General features: G+C 39.6%; 1 protein-coding gene across 1 annotated transcript in view; it reads left to right on the top strand.

Annotated features, from left to right (window-relative positions):
• The window catches only part of usta (uronyl 2-sulfotransferase a), a 50,163-nt gene extending 27,623 nt beyond the window's left edge, over positions 1 to 22,540 (top strand). Inside the window, exons 2-8 of the mRNA XM_054618721.1 lie at positions 620 to 663; positions 6,999 to 7,154; positions 13,204 to 13,283; positions 13,409 to 13,562; positions 20,181 to 20,278; positions 20,408 to 20,565; positions 20,682 to 22,540. Coding sequence (XP_054474696.1) covers positions 620 to 663; positions 6,999 to 7,154; positions 13,204 to 13,283; positions 13,409 to 13,562; positions 20,181 to 20,278; positions 20,408 to 20,565; positions 20,682 to 20,974 — 983 coding nt within the window. The 3' untranslated portion in view covers positions 20,975 to 22,540. The remainder of the gene's footprint in view (positions 1 to 619; positions 664 to 6,998; positions 7,155 to 13,203; positions 13,284 to 13,408; positions 13,563 to 20,180; positions 20,279 to 20,407; positions 20,566 to 20,681) is intronic.
• The last annotated feature ends 560 nt before the right edge of the window (positions 22,541 to 23,100 follow it).

Genomic DNA, 23,100 nt, shown 5'->3' with positions numbered 1-23,100 from the left:
GGGCGTGGGTTTTTAAGTGAAGTGCCACCTGCTGTTTAGTCCAGCTTCTGAAACTGTAGGGTGTGGCAAGGGGGGAACATGTGGAGGGAAATAAAGTTTGATGAATCTGATTAATGTGGGCACAATAAAAAATAGCAATATCCACTCTGACCGTGTAAAATACAAGAAAACAAAAAAAGCGAAGCTCATCAAGTAAACATGTCATAACAGAGTTTTGTGTCTTTTTGTGCTGTTTATTTTCTTGGTAATTATATTCCAATAAATAAATTGGCTTAACTAATTTCCCCCAAAAATGCTGTAAAACTTAATTCCTTTTAAGAGGTTCGGGACATTAACTCTTGTCACGTTTCCAAAGGGTGACATGGGAGAGAGTAAGAAAAACGTATTTTCATGAGGAAGTAATCCAGTTTATTCAAAAACACTGGTATCAGTTCCGTAAAAGGCCATGTACAGCTCAAATTCATGCTTCTTGCAGCTATCATGCTGATGCAAAGTAGCTGATTTTAAAGTCATAATGTCATTCTTTTTAGTTATGTAATTTGAGTCTTCTGGTTTTGGGGACTAGAAAGTGGTTACGAGATGTCAGAATCCTAACACATATACTTCCTTGTCTCTGCAGGTGAATCCACATATCTGGATGACCACGGACCTCCTGCCCCAAGAGTAAGTCTTCCTCTTTTTCTCTCTATGTTATTTCCTGTTACACCCCTTTTCCTCCTTTATCCAAATTTCCCCTTTTAGACCTTTCACTTTTTTCCCTTCCTCTCTCTGATGTGCTGCCCTGTGTTTCCGAGCCAGTTCAGTCCAGTCAGGATAAGGGTTAGGTCTGTGTGAACGATCTGCGTGCAATCTCTCTCTAAATACCAACTAGACCTGGCTTCAGTGCTACAGTAATGCTCTGGACTCACTCTCTCTCACACATACACACACACAGCGCTAACACAGAGGCCTTGTATTCATCCAGCTGCACGTCTGCATGACCATCTCTCCTCTATGCTCCGTCTTTCACTCCCTGCCAACTTCTTTCTTCCTCTGTCTGCCCCTTGTTTATTATCTCCTTCTTGAATCAATCACTACCTTATTTTCACCTCATTTCTCACTTTTTTGCTCCCATATTCGTCATTATTTCTTTCTCTTGTTCTGATTGAAGAGACGGTGTTCTTCCTTGTTTGGGCTTAACATTTAACACGTAAACATTTGGATACAGGTTACAGTTTGTGGCCGAGAGATCACATCTGGGCTTTGTTTGTGAGTAATGTGTTTACTTTGAAAAGCCTGTTCTGGCCACCAAACCAAACCAGGCAACCACAGCGCTTGTTTCATACAGATAATAGTCAAACAAACTGTGGCTGACTTGAATGCTGTGGAGAAGTTGTTGGAGTTTTCTCGTTACCAGTTTTATTTTTCAGCGAAAATCATTATCTGCAACAAACTTTTCTGTTTCAATTATAATAAGCTCACAGTGCCAGTTTACTTTATAAACGCTTTCAATGCCAAGCTTTCAATATTTTATGGGCTTTTTTAAACGAAATTAAGTCTAATAAATGAAAAATGTTTCCACCATTTTGCATCGAAGATAAAGCTGAGAGTGTAACAGCTTGACTGTGTCCTGAAGCAAATTACATTATTATACAAACACAGAAGCTCTGGAATTCATTTTGGCACAGAAAAGTGTGATTTTAATAGAAGCGACTGAAAAAGATGAATTTACCTTAAGATTTATTTCTGAATCTTTTGACTTAAAACATGCTCCTATTATAAATGTTGTTTAATAATTCAAGCAGACAGTCATCACATCAAAGAGTTGTACTCACTATCACTCTGAGTTGATAAAACTGTTGATACAACCATCTGGATCACTTCCAGTTATTACTGTAGGCTCGCAAAAAAAGTTTTACAAGCAGCAACTTGTGTTTTATGGACTTTTTTTGCCCCAGGTTTTTCCTCTGAGGCTTCGTATAGTAATAGTTGCCCTAGCCTGAGACTGGTGTGGGTGCATCCTAGGTCTCTGATGGAGTTTATGTCTGCATACACAAACTAATAATACTGATGAAGGCAGTTATCCCTGCCAGAGCAGCAGTGTTTTCTCTATGTGGCCTGTTGCCTGTTCAACAAACACCTGCACATTAATAACAACAGGCATTCTGTATTTATACTTTGTGCTGTGTCATGCTTAGATGCACAAGAATCATTTCTACTGCAGAATGTGTTTATATTAGTTATTCATTATTTGCGTCTGTATTTTTTTGATATTCCCGATTGTGAATTCATCATTTAATAACCCAGAATATTATTATGGTGTCTTTTGAACAGTGGAAATAATTTATTAGGCTAAATGTTTCAGGGGCAATTGAAGTTACGTAACTCATATATACTGTAGAACCCAACCTCATGAATTATCAGCCTCACATGACTAAATGGAAATGATAATAAATAATGTTAAAAGTATTTCTTCCTGCAGACAGACAGACTCTGCTCCTCACTCTGACTTTAATTGTATCCATGATAAAAGTTAGGCTAACCGGGGATATAACAGATTGTGAAAAGACCAAACTTTCTAATTAATTCAAATAGATGGGGATCAGAAAACAAATAGAATAGAAAATTTGGGAGTGATAGGCCCATTTAATCTGCGATCCGTCTTCACAACGATATTACTGTAAACTTCATGAAGAACTTGATTTTGAGATGTATCAGATCAGTCTGATCGCCTGCAGCAACCGTTAAAATACTTTGTGAAGGCTGCTCTTGTGTATCCTCACTCATGGCTCCTCAGAGATGGCTCCTAGGTAATTCCTATGAGCTATCCTGACATCTGCTGTGTAATTTAATCTTTAATTTTAATACAGTGAATTTTCTCTTAAAAAAGCCAGTAAAGGAGGTTTTGCAAAGATGCAAATGCAACATTTCAATCAGTCAAATTAAATGTAATTTGAAGTTTGTATAATTAATAAATGATACAATATAAAACATGCATTGGGCTTCTATGTGTCAAACTAAGTTCCTGAAGTTTAAAATCAATAAACTATTCGTTCACTCCCTTTTTCACTCTGGTTGTGTTACTTTAAAATTGAGCTTTACAAACTACTTCCAGCCCCCATAGACACAGACAAGGCTGACTGTGATTATATTCTAGCTTCTTACTTTGATTGATTCCATACATGTCCTCATCTCATCTCCCAGACAGATGATGCTAATGCCATGTCAATGGCAAGCGATACATCAACCACATCTCTCATTATCTTTTCGTTTGAGGTCCTGCTGCAGCTGAGATTGAACTTGTATTTAAGCAGAGGTCGGTTGTATTGCAGCGTGTGCACACAGAGGTCCTGGTAAATGTAGGGACAGATTAGAAATCGAGTTGAAAGCTCAACGTAAATGAGAGTGCATGGAAAAACCACGCAGCTCTCAGAATAGAGTTATGAGTCCATGTGTATGGAAACATAGCAAGAATGTCCCCTCTACATTTTTACGAATGTGTTTCTAAATATCACTTTAAGCACCTTTACCATCATGTTTCATTCTTAATTCTTTTGTTGCACTAAATATTAAAAAGAACAGTTTATAGCCGCAATTGCATTTTATATGTGCTTTGAAATTTAAAAAAAGATCAATGAGATGGATTTTGATACAGAGAAAGAAAAAAGCAATCGTGAGTCTCAAATGTCTTTGAAGATTTGAGAGTGTTAGATCATTTTTAATGATGTTTGGATTTTCTATAATAAGTGAAACCAGCAGACAATACAAAAGAGCTCAAACTAATGTCCTTGCAAGCTCGGCAGATTATTGTTTATTCAACAAAAGCATTTTGATCATTTGTCACACACATGAAGTTTCTGTATTCAACAAGTACAAATGAGCGAAAGGAGTTGTAGTCAATGTTCCCATTTCCTTTCCGCCATTGAAAATCAATTCATCTTAATTCTCATAAACACACTTGTCATGTCACTGTCATGGCTACTTAGAGCAGTGAGGCTCCCTCGCTCCTTCTTGGGTTGGGAGTGGAGATGAATGGATAGATAATTAATAACAGGAAGTGCCTAGAATCTTTACTGTGCCTTGACTGAAACCTTTACATGCTGTCCTCCACTCAGCGTGGGATGAGCCGTTGACAGTAGAGAGCAATGTACCCAGAGCAGGGCTAACTTAAAGCAGCAGGTGCAGGTTAGGGGTGTTGACTGGTGTGTGTTTCCAGGAACTGTAGTAGGAAGATGGGTGAGTGTGTGTGTGTGTGTGTGTGTGTGTGTGTGTGGTGGTTCTGACATGTGGCAAACCAGGACATGTTCTGAAACTTGCTGCTATTTGATTGGAAGTGGCAGATGTCTGTTCATTCGCTGCAGAAATGGGTGGTCAGGCCCTGAGGCAGAGACGATAGTTTATGTGTGTTTGTTGAACCAATGTCACACTTGAAAATGTCTCCAAACAGGGTGACGCATGTGAAGGTTTTGGTGCATGTGTGTAGGGTAGGGTGCTAGAAATGAAAGGACACTGAGAAACTAAGAGGAGGGAGAGTGGAAGAAAGAGCGTCAATCTCCTCAATGTCTGCTTGATATTGGCTTTCCGGCGTCAGTGCTGTAAATACCACGACAACAGTCTGACACTCTGCTGTAGGAGTGCCCAAATCAGACATCATGGAAAACTGTTACTGTTACATAATACTTTTTTTACACCGTGGTTCAACTATTGACAGTATCCCTTACTGGCAGACACTGCAAACATTTCTCCCAGCGTGCATCAGAAACTTCAGCTCCACAGAGTGGGAACAACAATAGCACAAGCTGAAAGGTCGCCCTTTCACTGCTGTCAACGCCAACGGGAGATTTGGACTTTTGATGGCATATCTGATGTTGTTCTTGTGTTATACAACACCAGGCTGTTAGAGGTCTGACATAGTCATTTGTCATCATATCAGCGGGGAATGGTGTCTTGTAAAAAACTCTGCATGTATTTCATTTGTCTCATTATTGTGATAAGCTGAGAAGTCTGTAGTTACTTGGCAAACGCTGAGGAATGTTGGACTGCTGTCCAAGAAAACCTCTTAAGTAAAAAAACCTCCTGAGTGAAAATTGCAACTATTGATCTTTTTTTTTGTTTTTAGTATTTGTTTTTTAAAGCTATATCTGATATATAAGATTGCTTTACAGTATGTGATGACAAAGTTTCAGTAAGTGACACAAGCTGAAGCACGTCTGTCAACAAGACTTGCATAAGCTTGTACAAGCACAGATTTCCCACGTGAATTGTTTTCCAGTACTTCTTTACTCATCCTGGGACGAATGTACCCACCCATCTTGTTTCAAAATGTGTCAAACAGGTTCAGTCTCCAATGTCGTTCTAGTTAGTGGTATCAATATAGGTACGGCCTGTCATCAGACTGAAACTGTAATTTTCTCCTCCAACTAGTTCACCCTCTCCATCTCTTTCTTTCAACCTTGACTCCTTTGCTCCACAATCCTGTTGTTACTTTCTCTTTCTCCTTTCTTGCCTCTGGCAAACATTCAAAGAGGCGCTCACTGTTTTTACAAAGCCAGGGTAGGACTGCTGTTTTTGGAGGAGACAAGGCAAAATCAGCAAGTGTGTGTTAGGCCATGCTGATCTCTATCGTGTGATAACTACCGTCTTGCAGAGCTAAAGACCCTGAGATTAACTAAAGATTCATAATAATTTCACGTTACATGGAGAGAGGAAGAAGGGATTGAGTCAGTCATTTAACCAACTATCAAACTCCCTAATTTGTTCATAACCTAACCACCCCATGAACCAGTGAGCTAGTTTATTTAGTCCGTCAGACTTGCTTCCAAACACACAGTCTGTCAGTTATCCAGATCCTCCCCTTGAGAAAAGCACAATCACCATTCCAGACTGGGAATGCCGATAAGAATTTATCACTGCTGCATTTTTCCTCCCATCTGATTTACAGGAAAGCTGTATTTGAAGTGATGAGGAAGAAGGGTTTTCAAGGCAACACAAAATGGATTGGACTGTATTGTTTTTGTAGTAGATCACATTTACTGGAAAATAAATCTTCCAGATGCCTTTTAAGTGACCTATCTCCCTTTGCCTCATTCTTTCCTTAATTCCTTTTACTGGCTCCAATTTTCAGTCACTCTTGTTCTCACTGGTACATTCGCTCGGGTAGCCTTCATTCTTAAGGGGCCGCTTGTGTAAACCTTGTAGGCCCTTAGGGATAATTGCCAAATTAGTGCATTCTTGCTGCCCTTGTGCTAAAATGAGTCTCATGTTCAATACGCATGTCAGCCTCAACTTCCTCTTTCTTGCAAGCAAAGATTTACTGTCACATGCCTGCTTTTCAAGAGAAGCAACCTTTTACACACACTCATTTCCACTTATTTGACTCTCTGAGTCATGGCTGAGCTACTTGTTTGATTGTTGAGCGAGTACATGCTTGTGTGTGTACTATGTGCTTGTGTGTGAGTATGTGTCATGATAAAACACTAAAGAGTTGCGTCAGTATCGCCTCACAGAGAAGTCAGCAGAATATCTGACTCATTGAGTTCAGTGGAGGAATAATTATACGAAGAGAGAAGATGAAACCATGCATGTCTGCACTCAATCTGTGTGTGTTTCGAAAGTGAAAGGGAATACGTTGCAGGGTCAATTGAGTCCAGCCTCAGGGAGAGTAGATGTGAGAAACAGAAGGTCAAAGGTTGCAAGAAAAGAGGCTCCAGTCAGAGCTTAATGAATGTCCTTTGATTCCATCCTGTTTTTTTCTCCTCATTTGTACCTTTTTTCACACTTGGTGTCTTTTCCTTTACCGTCTTTTATGGCCAGTTTTATTGGACACGCCGGTGCCCTAAAACATATAGTTAAATTATTGGAAAAAGAACACACAACAGTAAAATTCATATTGTAACATCTTAAAATACAACAAACAATATGTTATTTAACATACAAGAAGAAACAGTCCAGCTTAATCTTTATATCACTGTTTCTTTTTTCTATCTTTCTCTTTACGTTTTTTCTGTGTGTGTTTGCAGGTACTCCCGTTCCCCAGCCAGGTGGTTTATAACCGTGTGGGGAAGTGCGGAAGCCGGACGGTGGTCATTTTGCTGAGATTACTGGCTGAGAAACATCAGTTCAACCTGGTCTCCTCTGATATCCACAATAAAACACGCCTCACAAAACATGAACAGGTAAGATACAGGAGATGATGTTGCAGTAGGGAATGGATTTAAAGGTTCAATCAAGGTGAAGGTTCAGCGTCAGAGGTTTCATGATATTTTTTCATTTTTCCATTGGGTGGTTGACATGATGAATTGTTTCACTTCCAGTTAATAAGATACACAAGAAAATCGTTATATGCTTATTCATTTTTTTATTTGGTTTGTGCACCGCTGAACCTTGTGGTTTTCAGATCCCACTTCGTCAGCCGGAACTTTATGCATTCATCATCGCTAGATAAATACTCAGCGATGTCCGTATTACTTAACTTTAATTTGAGCGACCAGACTCAAAGAAGCTGCTGTTGTCAAATCTTTTAAAAAACATCCACGGTACATGGTAGGTAACACTAACTGTATTCGGAAAAAACTTACTTATTCACTTGCTTACTTACTTACTTTTTGGTCACAGTGAACACATAACAGCAGCATGAGCTCTTCTGTGTTTGTCTTTCATTCATAGTGAGATCAAGTCTGAAAAATAGGGGATCTCCTTTTATTACTTCCTGGAATATCTCGCGGACAGTGTCGGCTTTACAGAGGAAAACGCAGTCTTATGAGACACTAAGAAGTGCTGACCTGTGCCAGGGGGAATGCCAACACAAATGCTGATGTGCATAAAGCATATCTAAATGGCACTGATATTTTTTGTGCACACATAATCGTTTTCTATAGATTTTACCACTGATCACTGTTTTCATTAAATATACAAATAAATCATCAAAATAAAAGATTTTTTCGAACTACAATCGAATTACTCACTGTTTGCTGATGTAAACATGACTCCAAACTACAGTTGACTCGGGTACAGAGGTAATAATAGCATAATGCACACAAATATAAAAAGTTAAAGCACCAACAAAAACAATGGCTAAAATATTTTTATATTGTATAATAATCTCACCAGAACAATCCTGTTTTACTATTAGTGTATAACCGTTATGTGTTTTTACCTGTGTGAATATATTCAGAACTCTAACCTCAATGTTATTGTATTATTAGAATTGAGGAAAAACTAATTTTACTGATAGAAAAAGTATGATATTTTCCCCAGAAATGTTGTAGAATACAAGCATAAATTGACACTCAAGAATAAGACATCTACCTTAATATTGTACTGAAATACAGTACTAAAGGTAAATTCGCTTCCATTACTGGAGTTATACCAGCATGCTCCAGAGATCACCCTGACTGCTGACATTCTCTGATGGGGGCGCGAGAAAAGAATGTCCCAATCGAAGTCAATGTTTTCTCGTAGCACTGAAGGCAGAAATGTTTGATTTTTTTAGGAACCTGTGCAAGGCCAAAGCTTCCTCATATGCACTTCTGCTAATGCCATTTCCGACTAATGCAATGCGTCTTTTGGTCATCTTAGTGAGAAGGTGACTAAACTTGTGTGGGTGTGTAACAGCGATGACTCATATTCTCATATGACGTTATTGACAGAATTTTTGCATGGTCAGCAGATGCTAAATATGTCTAACCATCACTGACTGATTTGATGTTAATGTTAAGCCAATATTGAAACAACTTACTTGTTTCATGTCCATTCATAAAAACCCTAAAACGCTGGCTGCACACACAGTGGCAGAACAGCATTAGAATAATTAATTCTCTGGACATAAAATGTCTCTGTGAATGATCCTAAGCGATACGCCTCAGAAAGAGTGTGTGCATTCCAGTTGCTGTGCGGGGGGGGGTCTGTCTAAGAGTGTACGCCTGTGCTTGTGTTTGTGTGTGATTCTGTAAAGTGCAGCTCCGTCTTTGTGTGTTTATTTGCATGTGTACTTCTGTGTGTGTTGACCTATGCAGATCCAGACGCGTGTCGTCTAAGTTTAGAGATGCAGTTGTGGTGCTGGCTCTGGACTGCTGCTTTTGGACCTTTTTCCTTCTGGCTCAACCAGCAGTCCACTAATGGGTTTGCCCGGGCTTGGTGCCTTGTGTGTGGGTTGCCAAAAAGTGAAGGAGCCTTATTCATGTGGAACTTTTCAGAGCTTCTGCAGATTTCTTGCGTTTAGTGACCCATCTGTCCTTTTCAGTACAGAAAAAAATCCACCTAAAAAAAAATCTCCAGAAACAGAAAGACAGCATCTTTACTGTAAGTGGGTCTACGTTCATGTGGGATCCTCTTTCCTCACTCTTACCAAAAATATTAACCAGCAGACATTTGCTCTACAGCGGTGAACCTTGTGTATCTGCATCACACAGCCACAGATACACAAACACAGAAAGGTGACTGGCCCGAGTACAAACAAAGATTGTAAACAGTTTTTCCCTGGAAGCATCTTAACCGCTACACTGGAAGCAACAGTTTGAAGCCTTTGGTCACATACAGAGAGAATGGGATTGGGTGCTAAGACGTTTTGTTAGAAGAGGAAAAACCAATTTCAAGCCAGTAGTCTTTTTTTTTTGTAAAGAAAGAGAATGATCCAGTTCTTTTTTTAATTGAGGCTATTTATTTTGGAGAAAGGCTCTGACCTCTTGTGTACTGTATAGCAACTTTACACAAGCTTTGTACGAGCAGTTGCGGTCTATAATGTCACATTTAAGACAAATTTAATTTATTTAGATCAGCGGAGCTTCCTTCAGTTTTTGGCTCTTCCTCCGTTTGCCCTGATGAGCCCAGTGAGGGTTCCACGGGGGCTCAGGAAGCAGGGGTGGGGGGGGGGGGCTGCAGGTATGCCTGGAATCTCAGACTGTCCTCCACTTTCCCTCTGTCTCCCTGCAGCTCTCCCTGGTAAATGAGAGGGGGTCTGGCCAGACAGACCACATGGGTGGGTCAGAAAACACACACACACACACACACACACACACATACCAAATGTGCCAAATGTGTTCAGGGTCTGCACATCAACCTGGGTGTGGGGGAGGGGCGTCAGGGGTTAGCTCTGGGCTAATTGGTCTGGACTAATGGTCGAGGGGGCAGTATGTGGATAATAAACTTTTTTATGTAGAATTGAAATGGATTAATAGAGACAGAGCATGCAGGAGGGACCCAGAGTGGTGAATTAATTCCTAAAGCTAATTAATGTTTTTACATTTTATAGCAGGTCCACAGAAAGTGGAAGCAGAGTGAGTGGAAATGTACTGAGTTTATAGAGGAGAAGGAGGGTGTTGAACCAAAAACTGACTGGGGCCTCAGATTAACTCTGTGTGTACATAAACAAGTATACATATTACGGTTGCTGTCCAAATAGTCTTGCTGTGACGTGACAGGTTCCTATACAGAGTTTATGACAGCAGGACATTCACGCAGGACATTCAGTCCCTCAGCTGATCATTGCACATTGCTCAAAAGATCTTTATATGAAAAGTGATTCAGTCTACCAGGTCCAAGCCATTTTGTCCTGTTTTTGGTGCGCATGCCTTCTTTTTGTAACTTCAACACTATAGTGCACAATCACCTTATTTGCATCTTTTGAATAAGTATTCTGCAGTGATATCACAGGAATGTGTAAATAGTTATAAGATCATGAATACAAAAGGAAAAACTAAAACAGAGGTTGATTCTCACTGATATTTATACAAATCACACAATGATGAACTAGTTCAACTTTTGTTCCTCTAGTTGTGTACTTCAAAACAGACCTTGGAGCCAACACTGATCTAATTATATTACATTTCTCTCAGTCAAGTCCCGATCATTTTTTTGTCTATAAAGTTAGTTGTGCCTTTCCTAAAAGCAGTGCTTGTCTATATTAGCCATCACAATCCCTGAACTTCTTCGGGGTAGACTTTTTCTCTGTTTGGACTGCCTGATGTATACACAGGTCCCGCATCCATACCAGGCCCTAATTATTCATTCAAGGCCATGAGGTTTTTTCTTCTGATGTCAATAAAATGTATTCATCAGAATACAGTAACGTAATTATGCACTTTAAATTAAAATCAGACTGTTTATACAGAGAAAGCTTGACATCGTTAAGGAAAAAAACGTCTATGGTACTGATATAGTAGTAAGCACAGATTTTTAGAAAATAATAAAAAAAAATTAGTAGATCGACAGAAAGAGTGTACCAATCTCCTGTGACACAACCACACGTGTTCTCTCTTGGTGCTCATGGTTTCCAAGAAATGCCTCATTTATGGTGTTTTGACACATCTTTTGCTCTCTTTAATCTCCCCTGCAAGACTTTACAGATAGTCACCTAGAAATTGCAGAATTTAATCTAGAAATCCCCTACAATGCACAAGTGGCAGAAAGTCTGCCTGGATGTTGTCTTTTTCTACTGCCACAGCTTGATCTGACAAATCAGTGAAGGTTTTGTGAGCACCATGTCTCCTTGCCGAGAGTACAGCTGTATGTATGATTGTGCTATTGATCTTCCAACAGTCCCTACTGCTATAGACTGCTCTCTATCTCTGGCCTTAAAAGGTAGAAATGGGGAAACACTGAACTCCCAATACTGCTCTCCTATGGTCTCCTGTTTCTCCATGTGTGGCCTTCTTTGCCTGTTTTCTCTATCTCCAGTTTTGTTCTGCCTTTGGCCTGTGTGTTGTTGTCTGGGTAGCAGAGGGACTTATTGAATTCCCCATGTGCAGTGTTCAGCTGTTGTTCATTATTCCTGTGTTTACCCATTTTAACTTTCACTTTTCAACTACTCATGTAGAGGACTTTTTTTACTCATCCCCTTAAAACAGATGGATCACCCACCACTGTCTATTCCTGTTAGCACAATCACTAATGTTTTCTGGTGGGGAACCAGTGAGGGATCTTTATGTCCTTGCCTTTGCTTGTTGGTCAGGGGGCCTGCAATATGGAGTATAGAATGTTGGGAATAGGATGAAAGAAATTGTTGACCATTGCATTACTTACTGGCAGGAGAAATGAAGCGTCTGGCGGCAACATGTGTCACGGAGGTGGAAGTGGCACGTGGCTGTGTACACATTCCCCATTGTAGTGGAGTTGGCAGGGACAAAGGACTGCAGTACAGTGGAAAAAAGTCATTTAAAATTGTGGAGATAAAGGAAAAAATTGTCATAACATTAAAGAGGAAAATGTGGGTCTCACAAGCTACACAAACTAAGGAAAACCAAAAGTCTGCTCATTCATACTTCTAGCACTTGGCTTGTAATTGTTTAAGTCTTAATCTGTATAATCTGGCAGAATTCAATGTGTCTGCTTTAAAAAAAATCACACATTTTCCAGATACCCTGAACTATATGGTAGATTTCCATCAATTTCACAAATTTGGGTCATTATTATTTGTATTTATTATTTTTGAATTTAAATTAGACATGTGCTCCAGTTGCTGAGACTTAGATAGTCACTAATTCCTTACATTCGTGACTTGGTGAACTTTAACTCACATACAGACATTTTCCAATAAGAGCTATATATGAGATGAATGACTAAGAATTAGGTTTCAGTTGCATGTCCTTCAGTCAAAGAGGTAACGTGAGGCATCTGCACTGTTTATGGAACTACTGTGGTATCTCTAAGTTTGTTTTGGCTACTGTGAGCCTGCCTCTCCATGCAAACCTGGAACCTTGGGATGTTCTTAATCTGTCATAGCAGCAGAGGAAGAAGAAGCTTGGAATAATTGCTTTAACAATTTTGGCTTCCCTGTGCATGACATGGCAGAGAAAGATCTATGGTGATGAATCTTGTTAGATGAACAAAACAATCTGAAGCAGTGCAGTCAAGGCAGAGGTTCAAACTGTGAGGTATGTTGTGGAAGATTCTGCAAATCGAATCAAGGTGGACCCAGAGCCAGATCAATAAAACAGCCTAAGTGTATTTTATTTATGTTTGTGCTCAGTTCAATCATGCAACCATTCGGGATGGTAACTTTTGGTTCCTACAATACCTGAGGATGCTGTTTGTTTTTTGTCTACATTTAGATTATTAGGAAGGCTCAATGTAAGGAGCACTCAGTTTCTGATGTAAGTCTGTGTACACTGCAAGGAGCGTGCATATGCTTTTGGTTAGCGCATATTTATGTGATAATTATACACTTAATTCTGCAAGACAAATCAAATCAACCATGTGTGTATTTTGTTTTTTATTTGTATTATTCAGGTGGATCTCATGAAGAACATCAGTAATATCCCTCAGCCATTCCTCTATACACGGCATGTTCACTTCCTGAACTTTACCAGGTACAGTAGTGCTTCAACGAACAATGATGCTTAACAACAGCATTTGAAACCAGTAACTCCTAATGTATTTTCCAATTCTGTACAGGCCTTATCTATGTATTAACATTTGTACTTGTCTTTGCAAGGTTCAGGATAGAGCAGCCGGTCTACATCAACATAATCAGGGACCCCATCAACCGGTTCCTCTCGAACTACTTCTTCCGTCGCTTTGGTGACTGGAGGGGTGAGCAGAACCACCTCATTCGAACCCCAGGGATGAAAGATGATGAGAGATACCTGGTGAGAGATCTTTGTTTTTAAGCAGCAGTATCTGTTTCTGGCTTGAAAAACAAAGCCATTATCTTTAGCATTAATTTGTGATTTACACACTAAAAGCTATATTTCCTGTTTTCTTCTAGATGTGTTGCTGCTAGAGTAAATCAGTGTCTGTTTCTCACAGTGTATTCATTTCTCCCATGAGAAAATGATGCATTGATATAATACAAATATTTCAGCTTTGCACTCTGGACTAATGGGGTCTTGAACTTTTTAATGGTCTAGAAATTAAAACTTGCTATAAGTTTCTGTTTATATGACCCTGTGAACTGCTTCATACATAAATGTAAATGTGAGGTGCACCACTATTCATTCAGGAGAACTACTTCTGCCTCTTTGCTAGAGTGTCACACAAAGCACAGCCACATGGTCACATAGGGCCTATTGATTGATTAGCTGTAGTTTTGTGGCCAAAACTTTGCACCTGCCTTGCAGATCGGAAAGGCTTTGTATTAAGAGAGATAAAGTCTTAGCCAGATCAGTCACCTTTTTTCTTTCTATTTATTTGAAGTGCATCCTTGGCCACAACATTGTGTCAGATTTGTGATGAAGAGAAAAAACTCCTCCCCAAAACCTTAGAGCGATATGTTCTAACTAGGAGTCAAAACAGTATACAGCGCTAATAATTAATCACACTTTAGAGAAGATACCACACTAACTATGTTGCCCCAGTTTTAAGAAAAGCAGTACCTAGTTTAGAAAACGTTTCTGACAATAATTTTTATATGAGCCAAACAAATACTGAATCTTTTGACCTTCTTCCCCTGTATATGCCTTTCATCTTGGTCCCAGTGCCCACAGGCCCATTCACTTTCATATGGGCATTAGATAAATCAATGCCTTGGATGTTTATGGTCTGAAATACTTCTGTGTTTGCAGTATTTGACAGAGCTGCACAGTTACTTTATGACTGAGTCAGTAGTTTTTGCCAACAACAATGCTTTAAACCTGTATCTGTTTTGATTCCAGGCCAGCTCATTACCTGAAGCTCAGTTGAGACATGAAGTGAAATGTTGTGCACTCATTTCTTATTCTGGTATAAGCTTTATGTGCACCAATTATGGAGGCACATTAGTGCTTGAAGACATTGTACAGAGTAGACAGTTAGGATACTGACTGTTGTGCTGTTGGTATATAAACACACTGTGTAATCCTCCACAAAAGATTGTAATAAGAATATATTTCTTCCGACACATTATTATTATTTTATTTTTTAGCACCAATAAATAGCATATCCTGTGTCAGCCAGATGACGGGCTTGTTGAATTTGAGATCTCTGTTTGTTGTTATCTCGAAACTAATTTAACTTCCCTTAATGTTCAAATATAAGTAACAGAACAATTCTTCAATACAGGAATAAGTCAAAACCACCCTCTGCTCTCTTTGAAGATGTTTTACACACGATGTTGCTGGGGGCAAGAAGGCAAATTGTAAATCCACGGCAGCTTGATGCTTAACCCAATATTTAACTCTGATTATGAATCCAATTAGAGACCTGATTCAGTTTAACCACATCAGACACTTGGTATGCGTCTGCCACGCAGCGTTGTTTACCCCTGTAGCTTCATACTCAAAGCATGCATCTCATATCTGAGAGCCTTACTTTAATTTCCAAGTTGCCATTTTTTTTAACCTCTGTATGAGTTTAATGCTGTAGAGGAGCTACTGAAATACAGTTTGAGTTCATGACAAATGAATGTTGGAAGTCCCCTAAAATAAGACAAACAACCACATTGTGGACTAAGGGGAGCAGGTTAGCAAAACATTTTTAAAAAATGATGGCAGGTCAAAACTATGATTATATCAATACTTTCATGGTAAATCAATATCCAGGCACAAACACAGGTACACTCCTTGTCATTTGTCCCGCAGTCCTCCATACTGTCAGAGACCCTGAGAGCTCAAAAGGCCATATAGAGAGGCGAACAGCAGGAGTGAATGTCATTCTGGCTTGAGTCTGACTGGGTGTAATTAAGTATTGCACTGCTTTCCCTGGAGTTTTGGACCATGTGAGTTGAGTTATTAAAGTATGCAGACCACGGGGCCCCTTGCTACAGTTAAAGGGTTGGGGGAAGCTGTGTTGCTGTAGACTGGCTTACCTGTGTATATGTGTGTGTGTGTGTGTGTGTGTGTGTGTGTGTGTGTGTGTGTGTGTGTGTGTGTGTGTGTGTGTGTGTGTGTGTGTGTGTGTGTGTGTGTGTGTGTGTGTGTGTGTGTGTGTGTGTGTGTGTGTGTGTATTTACACTCCTACATTTATGAGGACGAAGAGTCCATAACAGGGTTTATTATGACTAAAATTTTCCAAAGTGATGACATTTGCTGGTGCTCACTTCATAGTTTAGGTAGTTAGAATACAGTATGTGATGTTTTATTGTAAGGCTTGTCCTTCCCCCATTCTTTGTATTTAACTTCACACATTCTCTTAAATTAGAACTGAGATTTAGTTGCATACCAACTGCATAGCTATAATGTAACTATCAACATAGAAGTCTGAAAACCTAGTTTAGCTGACAGCTTGCAGTTACATTACATTACATTACAGTCATTTAGCAGATGCTTTTATCCAAAGCGACTTACAGGAAGTATGTCAGTTATGTGCAAGATCATATCTATAAACAGTGGCTGCAAGCATATGCCACACTAGCATCAGTACAGTTTTATGATGTAGTCTGCAGTTGCAGTAGACTGCTTTATACTGCAAAATGTGCTGAACCTCACTGAAAAGTTAGGAATCAACATATAGTGTCACAGACAGACAGAGACTGATGGGCAATAGCTGAAAATATTCATTAGTTTAATATGTTAAGAAAAGTATTTTATGATTAAGGTAGAACTAAGATTAAGATTAGATTTAGGGTTAAAGATTAAGTTAAAACCAATAGGAAACTTAAGAGAGTCGGCCGTTCAGCCTCTGTGAGCTTATGTGCTGGAAGCAGCTGTCCACATTTTTATATTGGGGCTTGCAGAGGGCTAGTAGGGCTCCGCCTGATAAATCAGTAACCTAAAACCATCGTGACTGCAGTAATAAATCTTAGCAACAATTCCACATATCAGGAAGTTATTTAATTCAATGGTAATATCCCAAATAAGGCTAAGTATAAAAGCATTATGTTTTGGTGTGTTTTGTAGAGATGTCCAGATTTGAAGCCACGAGATGAATGTCCTCATAAGTATAGCATTTAAAATATCTTTCTATATCAGCGTGAGTGCCCCGCTATGTCAACACTTGGAGCTCGGACTAGTCTTGGATATATCCCCTGCCAGTTGCACATTAGCCCTGCTTGCTCTGCCTGCCCTGCACTGGGTGTATATGAGAGGTGTCAATGAAAGAACACTGTCAGGGCCAGGGGAACCTGATGCACGTGTCATTGAGACATTCCTGTGGTCGACTTGGATTTTCCGTCAGTCCTCCACACCCCTTTTTACACACACATACACTATCCTATACAAAGGCATGCTCTGGACACTTGAACCCAGAGTGTACATCCATGTACCGTTACTCCGGACTTAGGAGCTTTTTTTTGGAATGAAGTAGGTTTTAAAAAGCTGGCTCGGATTGATCTGGTCAGATTATTTTAGTAACTTTACAGAGTTAAGTGTGTATTTTTATGCATTTGAATATAAAAATACTGAGGGAGCAGTTGAGAGTGATCAGGTTTTTCCCTACCACAAAATACAATGTGTGTGTAAACCTCTGTTCGTACACATGGAATTACATGCAAAACAATTTCTATGTGACTCAGTGAACCCAAAGAACACAGGTGAGTTCTCACAGCTCAAAATTACTGGTCTGATCCCGTGAGATTCCCACGGAGAAGATGATTTCCCATGAGTGAATGATCTGCTCTTAGGTAATCTGACATTTACAATGACACAAACATACTCTCAAACAAATAAGAGAAAGGCTTTACTGGCACCAGTCATGCCCTGGCATGCCTTGACGTTTAAAACGGCAGGGTGGTGTTTTTGTCACAGACTTGATTGCCACAGGTGCAACCGTCACATGAAATTTTACTGGTTTTGTCTATAGAAGCATGTGATTTTTAAGGACACACAGAAAAGTATCTCCATGCCATTTTTGTATTGTTTTCTGTGACAGGTAATTTAGGCTTCTATGTTGTCTGCCAAAGAGTTAAAAGAAATTGAACCAGTTATTGCAGGTTTTAATTGTGATTTGACCTCAGTGTACCAATCTCATGCTCCCTAAATTTGTAAAGCTGAGGCAAACTCTCCCATGGGAAAGGTTTGCATCAGAAATTACTCTTGATTTAATTTATGCATACATTCCTTTCAGCAAAACAGGAGGCTGTTGTAGAGATTAGGGCCTATTTTGCTACAGTTTTCTTTGACTGCTCAGTTGGCTTAATCCACAGTGAGAATAGGAACAATGAGGCTGAATGTGCCCACAGGAGCTCTCTTCGAAATACTAATGGGTCCTCTAAAGAGAGTGCGTATTGTATGACTGCTGTGTGTGTGCGTATTTGTTTGTGCGTAGTTGTATATGAATGAGTTGTGGCTGGATTCCCAGAGGTCCCCTAAATGAGGCATAAGGGTCCTGTATCAAGTGTTAGAATAAATCGGAGGGACTTCCTGGCTATGAGCAGTGTGTGTCCAGTAATGGTGTTACACGTGTCAATTCCTGATTGCCTTTCTCTGTTTTGTTGTCTCTGGCTTGCACTTCCTTTTTTTTTACTTTTTATGTTCATAGTTTGGCTCATAATGCTTTATTGGAGAGATTTTGGCGCAGTGCTGCATTTAGGCTGATTGTAGAAAAACAAATCTGTCTGGAGTCCGCTCTCATAGTCTTTTTATTAGTGTGGCAAGTGTGTGTGAAATGAAAGTTCAAATTTGTTTTTATGTATCCACTGTAACTTTGCTTTTGATATCTCTGCATGTCGTAAAAATACTTTATTGTTTTTAACTGGAAACAATAGACTGCATGGCAAGAGGGTGTACTCATAATTGAATGAACACTGGATATACTTACACTGTCATTCTTAGAATAATGAAATGCAACAAAAAATAAATTATTCTTAAAATTATGAATCAAAGAAAAAAAGGGCAATCTTATCACAAGTTGGGACACGACCCGTACTCCAACAATAGCGTAATGCTCATCTGTTTTCTAAAGGTTCCTCTGGGGGATTGCTGTGGTTTCTTTGAAGAGCTATCCAGTGGTTGGCTTCACTGATCACCAATAAATCCTGTTTCTGGTGAATTGTGCAGCTCAGTCATAAAGTCCAAATGAACCCTGCAGCTGCTTGGTGAAGGAAAAAATAACTGACCAAATGCATAATTTATGTCATCCAAACTAATGTTTATTGGCCTTCAGGTTGTTCCTGTTATAGCTTCATCTTTAGCAGCTTGAAAGAAATCAAGAAGTATGGTTAGTGATGAGTCTACCCCTTTTCATTATGAACTGTCTCTGAGCAACAATATCATGAAAATAATCTTTATGTTCTCATAAACATGCAAGCCAAAAAATACAACAGGGCTTACCTCCTGTAGCTGTTTAAAAGACAAACAATCCAAGCTCATACATGCTCACACACACATGGTTTCCTGCCCGGAATCCATGTTTACACCCCTGTCAGTGTCACCTGGTTCATAGTGTTCATCTGCAGGCCACTCACATCTCATCCTCAATAGAAGACTGCGTCCTCTGGGAAGGTCTGGGCCCATGGTCCTGTCTGACCCAACTTAATCTCCGGGATGGAGAGTGTTCGCCTCAGTGTTTGCTTTGAAAAACACCGGGTTATCAGAGTATAAATCTTAAAGACAAGCTTTGACGTAATCATAACACTTTCAAATTGTACCACTTTTAGATCTCATTACCTTTCAAACAGCAGGCCTGTCAACACCTTTTCCTTACGCATGTAGCCTGGTGCTACCGTTCGTGTACTTTTGAGCACATGTGGCATATCTGCGAGTGCATGAGTCATGCTTCGTGGAGTGTTTTGTTGCTCGGGACTTGTTGCCATCCATAAGGCTTACGTCACCTGACACGGATTTGACTGCTAGTTCCACAGCAATGAGTGGCTGGCCAGCGTCTACTCCAGCGTGTGTTTTTAATCTGTCCAGTTTTGTTTTTTTGTCTTTCATGATTTAATAGCTCCCACATTTAGACAAGGGGTGTTTTGAAGTTCACAGCTCTTATCTAATCACTTTATTTCTTATAATACGTGAAGGTTCAGCCCCGCTTCATCACTGCATAATGTCTAGTCATTGTTTCTATCTGGTTCCTCAAGCTAGGTCATGATAAATATCTTTATATTGCATACATGATTTATTGAGGTGAGCATAAATCCATGCATACTGATATTTATTCTTATTTGATGCCTCAGCCTCTGAGAGCAGCTAAGAGGTGAAGGGGCAGAGCTTATCTTTGTGCTCAGGATGTGGTTTTGAAAAGCATTTCTGAGATGATGACTATCAGGGAGTTCACAGCGCAGCTGGTGAAGGGCTCTCTCTAGTGGCAGAAACAAATCATTACAATTCCGAGCTTCATCTTCTGTTTAAAACTATAAAGGAATGAGAACTGTAAAAAATAAATAGAATTGTTATGTGTTTGTCTGCTTTCAGGATATCAATGTGTGCATTCTAGAGAATTACCCAGAGTGCTCCAACCCCAGAGTTTTCTACATCATTCCCTACTTCTGTGGACAGCATCCTCAGTGCAGGTATCTACAGACTCTCAAGTTTCATGACAAAGCATTTTAATGTTTTAGACATAAGTAAACATGTCATGTATACCTGCTCTGTTGCCATTGTTGTTTTTCTGTCTCTTACTTTCTATTTTTCTCCACCAGGGAGCCTGGAGTATGGGCTCTGGAGAGGGCCAAACAGAATGTGCTGGAGAACTACCTCCTTGTGGGTATACTGGAAGAGCTGGAGGATGTTCTGCTTCTGTTGGAGAGGCTCTTACCTCATTACTTTAGTGGAGTACTCAACATCTACAAGAGCCCTGGTAGGTTAACATTACATTGTTTTTATGATGAAGGTATTGCATTTGTAATTGATGTTACCTCTCAAAAATGTGGGTTTGGCATATTTGGCATTTATTTATTCATCTTCTCTTTGAAGACTATAAGAAGATGGGGAACATGACAGGCACGGTACGTAAACACACACCCACTCTGGAGGCCCTGCAGGTGCTGTACCACCGCATGCGCTACGAGTATGAGTTCTACAACTTCATCCGAGACCAGTTCCACCTCATGAAGAAAAAAATTGGGCTCAAGTCTGTCTCCCAACCCTCGGCCCACTCACCGTCTTTCCTACGAGAGCTGGCCCTCCGAACCCCAGAGCCTCTTGATGAAGAAGAGGAGCTGGACGCAGAATTGGAAGATGCTAACAGCTGGCTGGTCCATCCCTAAGGACTGTTTGATGAACAGTGGATGTTGCCAAAAAAAAAAGCTGATGTGCTTGGATTGGCTGGAGATAGCTGGAGGCAGCCTGAGGGCAAAGGGGAGCAATCCCCAACTTTCAGCATTCCTAAAAAAAGTGAGGTTTGTTTTAGGGTGTGTGGATCCTGAAGCTCGTGTTTTTTCGGGCTCTGTTTTCCATCTGCAATAGACTCCTATCATGACAGGCTCAGCGCTGAGGACTATAGAGTTGAGTATTTGGAAGGACAAAATGCTTTATTTAAAAACGTGACCGAAGACAGTGGGAAATTCTTTCAAGCTCAATTTGCTTGACTCAAGTTTTGTTTTAATTTGAGCTTGTTTTTGGGTTTGTTAATGTAAAATTTAACAAAACAAAAAAATCATTGCTATAATCTCCAGGAGAGATTAGCACAAGATGTGGATAGGTAAATGTGTTGGGAAATATTCAAAATGTTGATTCCTGGATCATTTACTGTAGAAGAGGACAAGACAAAGGTTCATACTGGAAGGGATAATGTCATAAAAGCTGGAATGGGAAATGGTAAAAATAAATAAAAAGTACCAAAACCCTTTTTGTATATTAGCAGTCTATGACTGCTCCAAGCGCCAAACCCCACTAAGCATTCCAGTAGCTGACAATAAGCCTTGGTGCATAACTGGTGGAGTTGTGACATAAGCAAGTCATTTGTGATGGTATTGGTTTATAACATTTTGTTCAATTTGTAAGATATTGTTAGGTATAAATGAGGGTTAGACAGTAAGCACCCAATTATGAATTCAAAGAATTCCAACTGTGTGTGCATGAATGATTGAGTTTGACCAAACCAGTAGTGTATTCTAGCATGGATTTATTATTTGAGGCAGGTCATTTGTTGAGAGTCAAACACTTAAATGAATTTAGCGTAGCTTGTTTTATCCAAAGTTTAAAAGATTGAGCTTGCCAAATACTAGTGTTTCTACTGCAATGCATTACAAAACTGTATGAATACACTGCAATATTTTTCTGAGGTGACTTTTCATGAAATTCTGAAGCAAAATGAGGGATTCGATACTAATTTTCATTTCAAGGAGGACTAAGTCACTGTTTAAGGGTGTGTTTTCCTTTTCAAGATATTATAATGAAAGGGTGTAAAGTGTTACCAACCCCAGCTAACCATCATTTCCAATTGTCCAGCAGCTATTCAGAGAGCTTGTTTTTCATTAATCATGTACAAATCATCAGAGAGTAGTAACCATAAGCTATTATGTCACCTACGTAGTACATTCTATCATCCTAATCTCCATTGTCTGTACCTTTCTTTGTCCTGGTTTGCGTTCAGTGTTTCCTTTATTGCCAGTTTAATTTATTATTTTGTATTCGTTTGCATTCCAGATAAGATTCTCAGGAAGGAAAAAAAAGATGTTTAATAACTTGACCATTTATATCTTTGGTTTCTGGCGGCTATAAAACTATTCTTGGTATTTGAAAGTTGTCTCAAATGGGTTTATATCAACAGCTGAAACTAATGCAGTCCATCATTTTAAAGTCTTCAGAATAAATGTCCTCTAACTATTGAAGCCATTGTCTCCATTGTTCTTGTATTTTTTGTGAAAAATGCATATGAAGAAGTTTGTGGTAGCCTCTTCATCCCATCAGAAATGCTGAACGCTACTTCATCCTCAACCTTCCTAAAACCTCCCATGCTGCTCCACGCGTCAGATTGATTGAGGCAGCTACTAGCGGAGCAGCCTCCAGGTCACGGTGCATCACTTTGCTCCCATGTTTAGCTCTCTCTTCCCTGCAGAAGCCTGTCCATGACTGCCCCCAACTTCGACTCATCTTCCTCCTGGCTTTCCAGTTGGGATATTAACTTCACTGCAGCACACAGGACAATGCGGTCTATCCTCTGATATGAAAAAAAGTATAACTTTTTTGCTCTTTTATCCACTTCCATCCTTCTTCCTACTTTATTTGCAGTTGATCCTAGGGTCCTAGGGTTTCAAAATGTTTACATAATGCAAGACTCTTAATGTAGTTTTGGATGATACTCGTGTTGATTGTTCAATTTGTTGCCTTGGTATTGTTGGCTCAATCCCTCAGTAGCTTGCTATTGACAACCTAGAAATGACACCTTTTC

This window comes from Anoplopoma fimbria, chromosome 18, assembly GCF_027596085.1.
Source record: "Anoplopoma fimbria isolate UVic2021 breed Golden Eagle Sablefish chromosome 18, Afim_UVic_2022, whole genome shotgun sequence".
NCBI lineage: Eukaryota > Metazoa > Chordata > Actinopteri > Perciformes > Anoplopomatidae > Anoplopoma > Anoplopoma fimbria.
The sequence above is the reverse complement of the archived record's forward strand: the minus strand, read 5'-3'. Positions and strand labels throughout refer to the sequence as shown.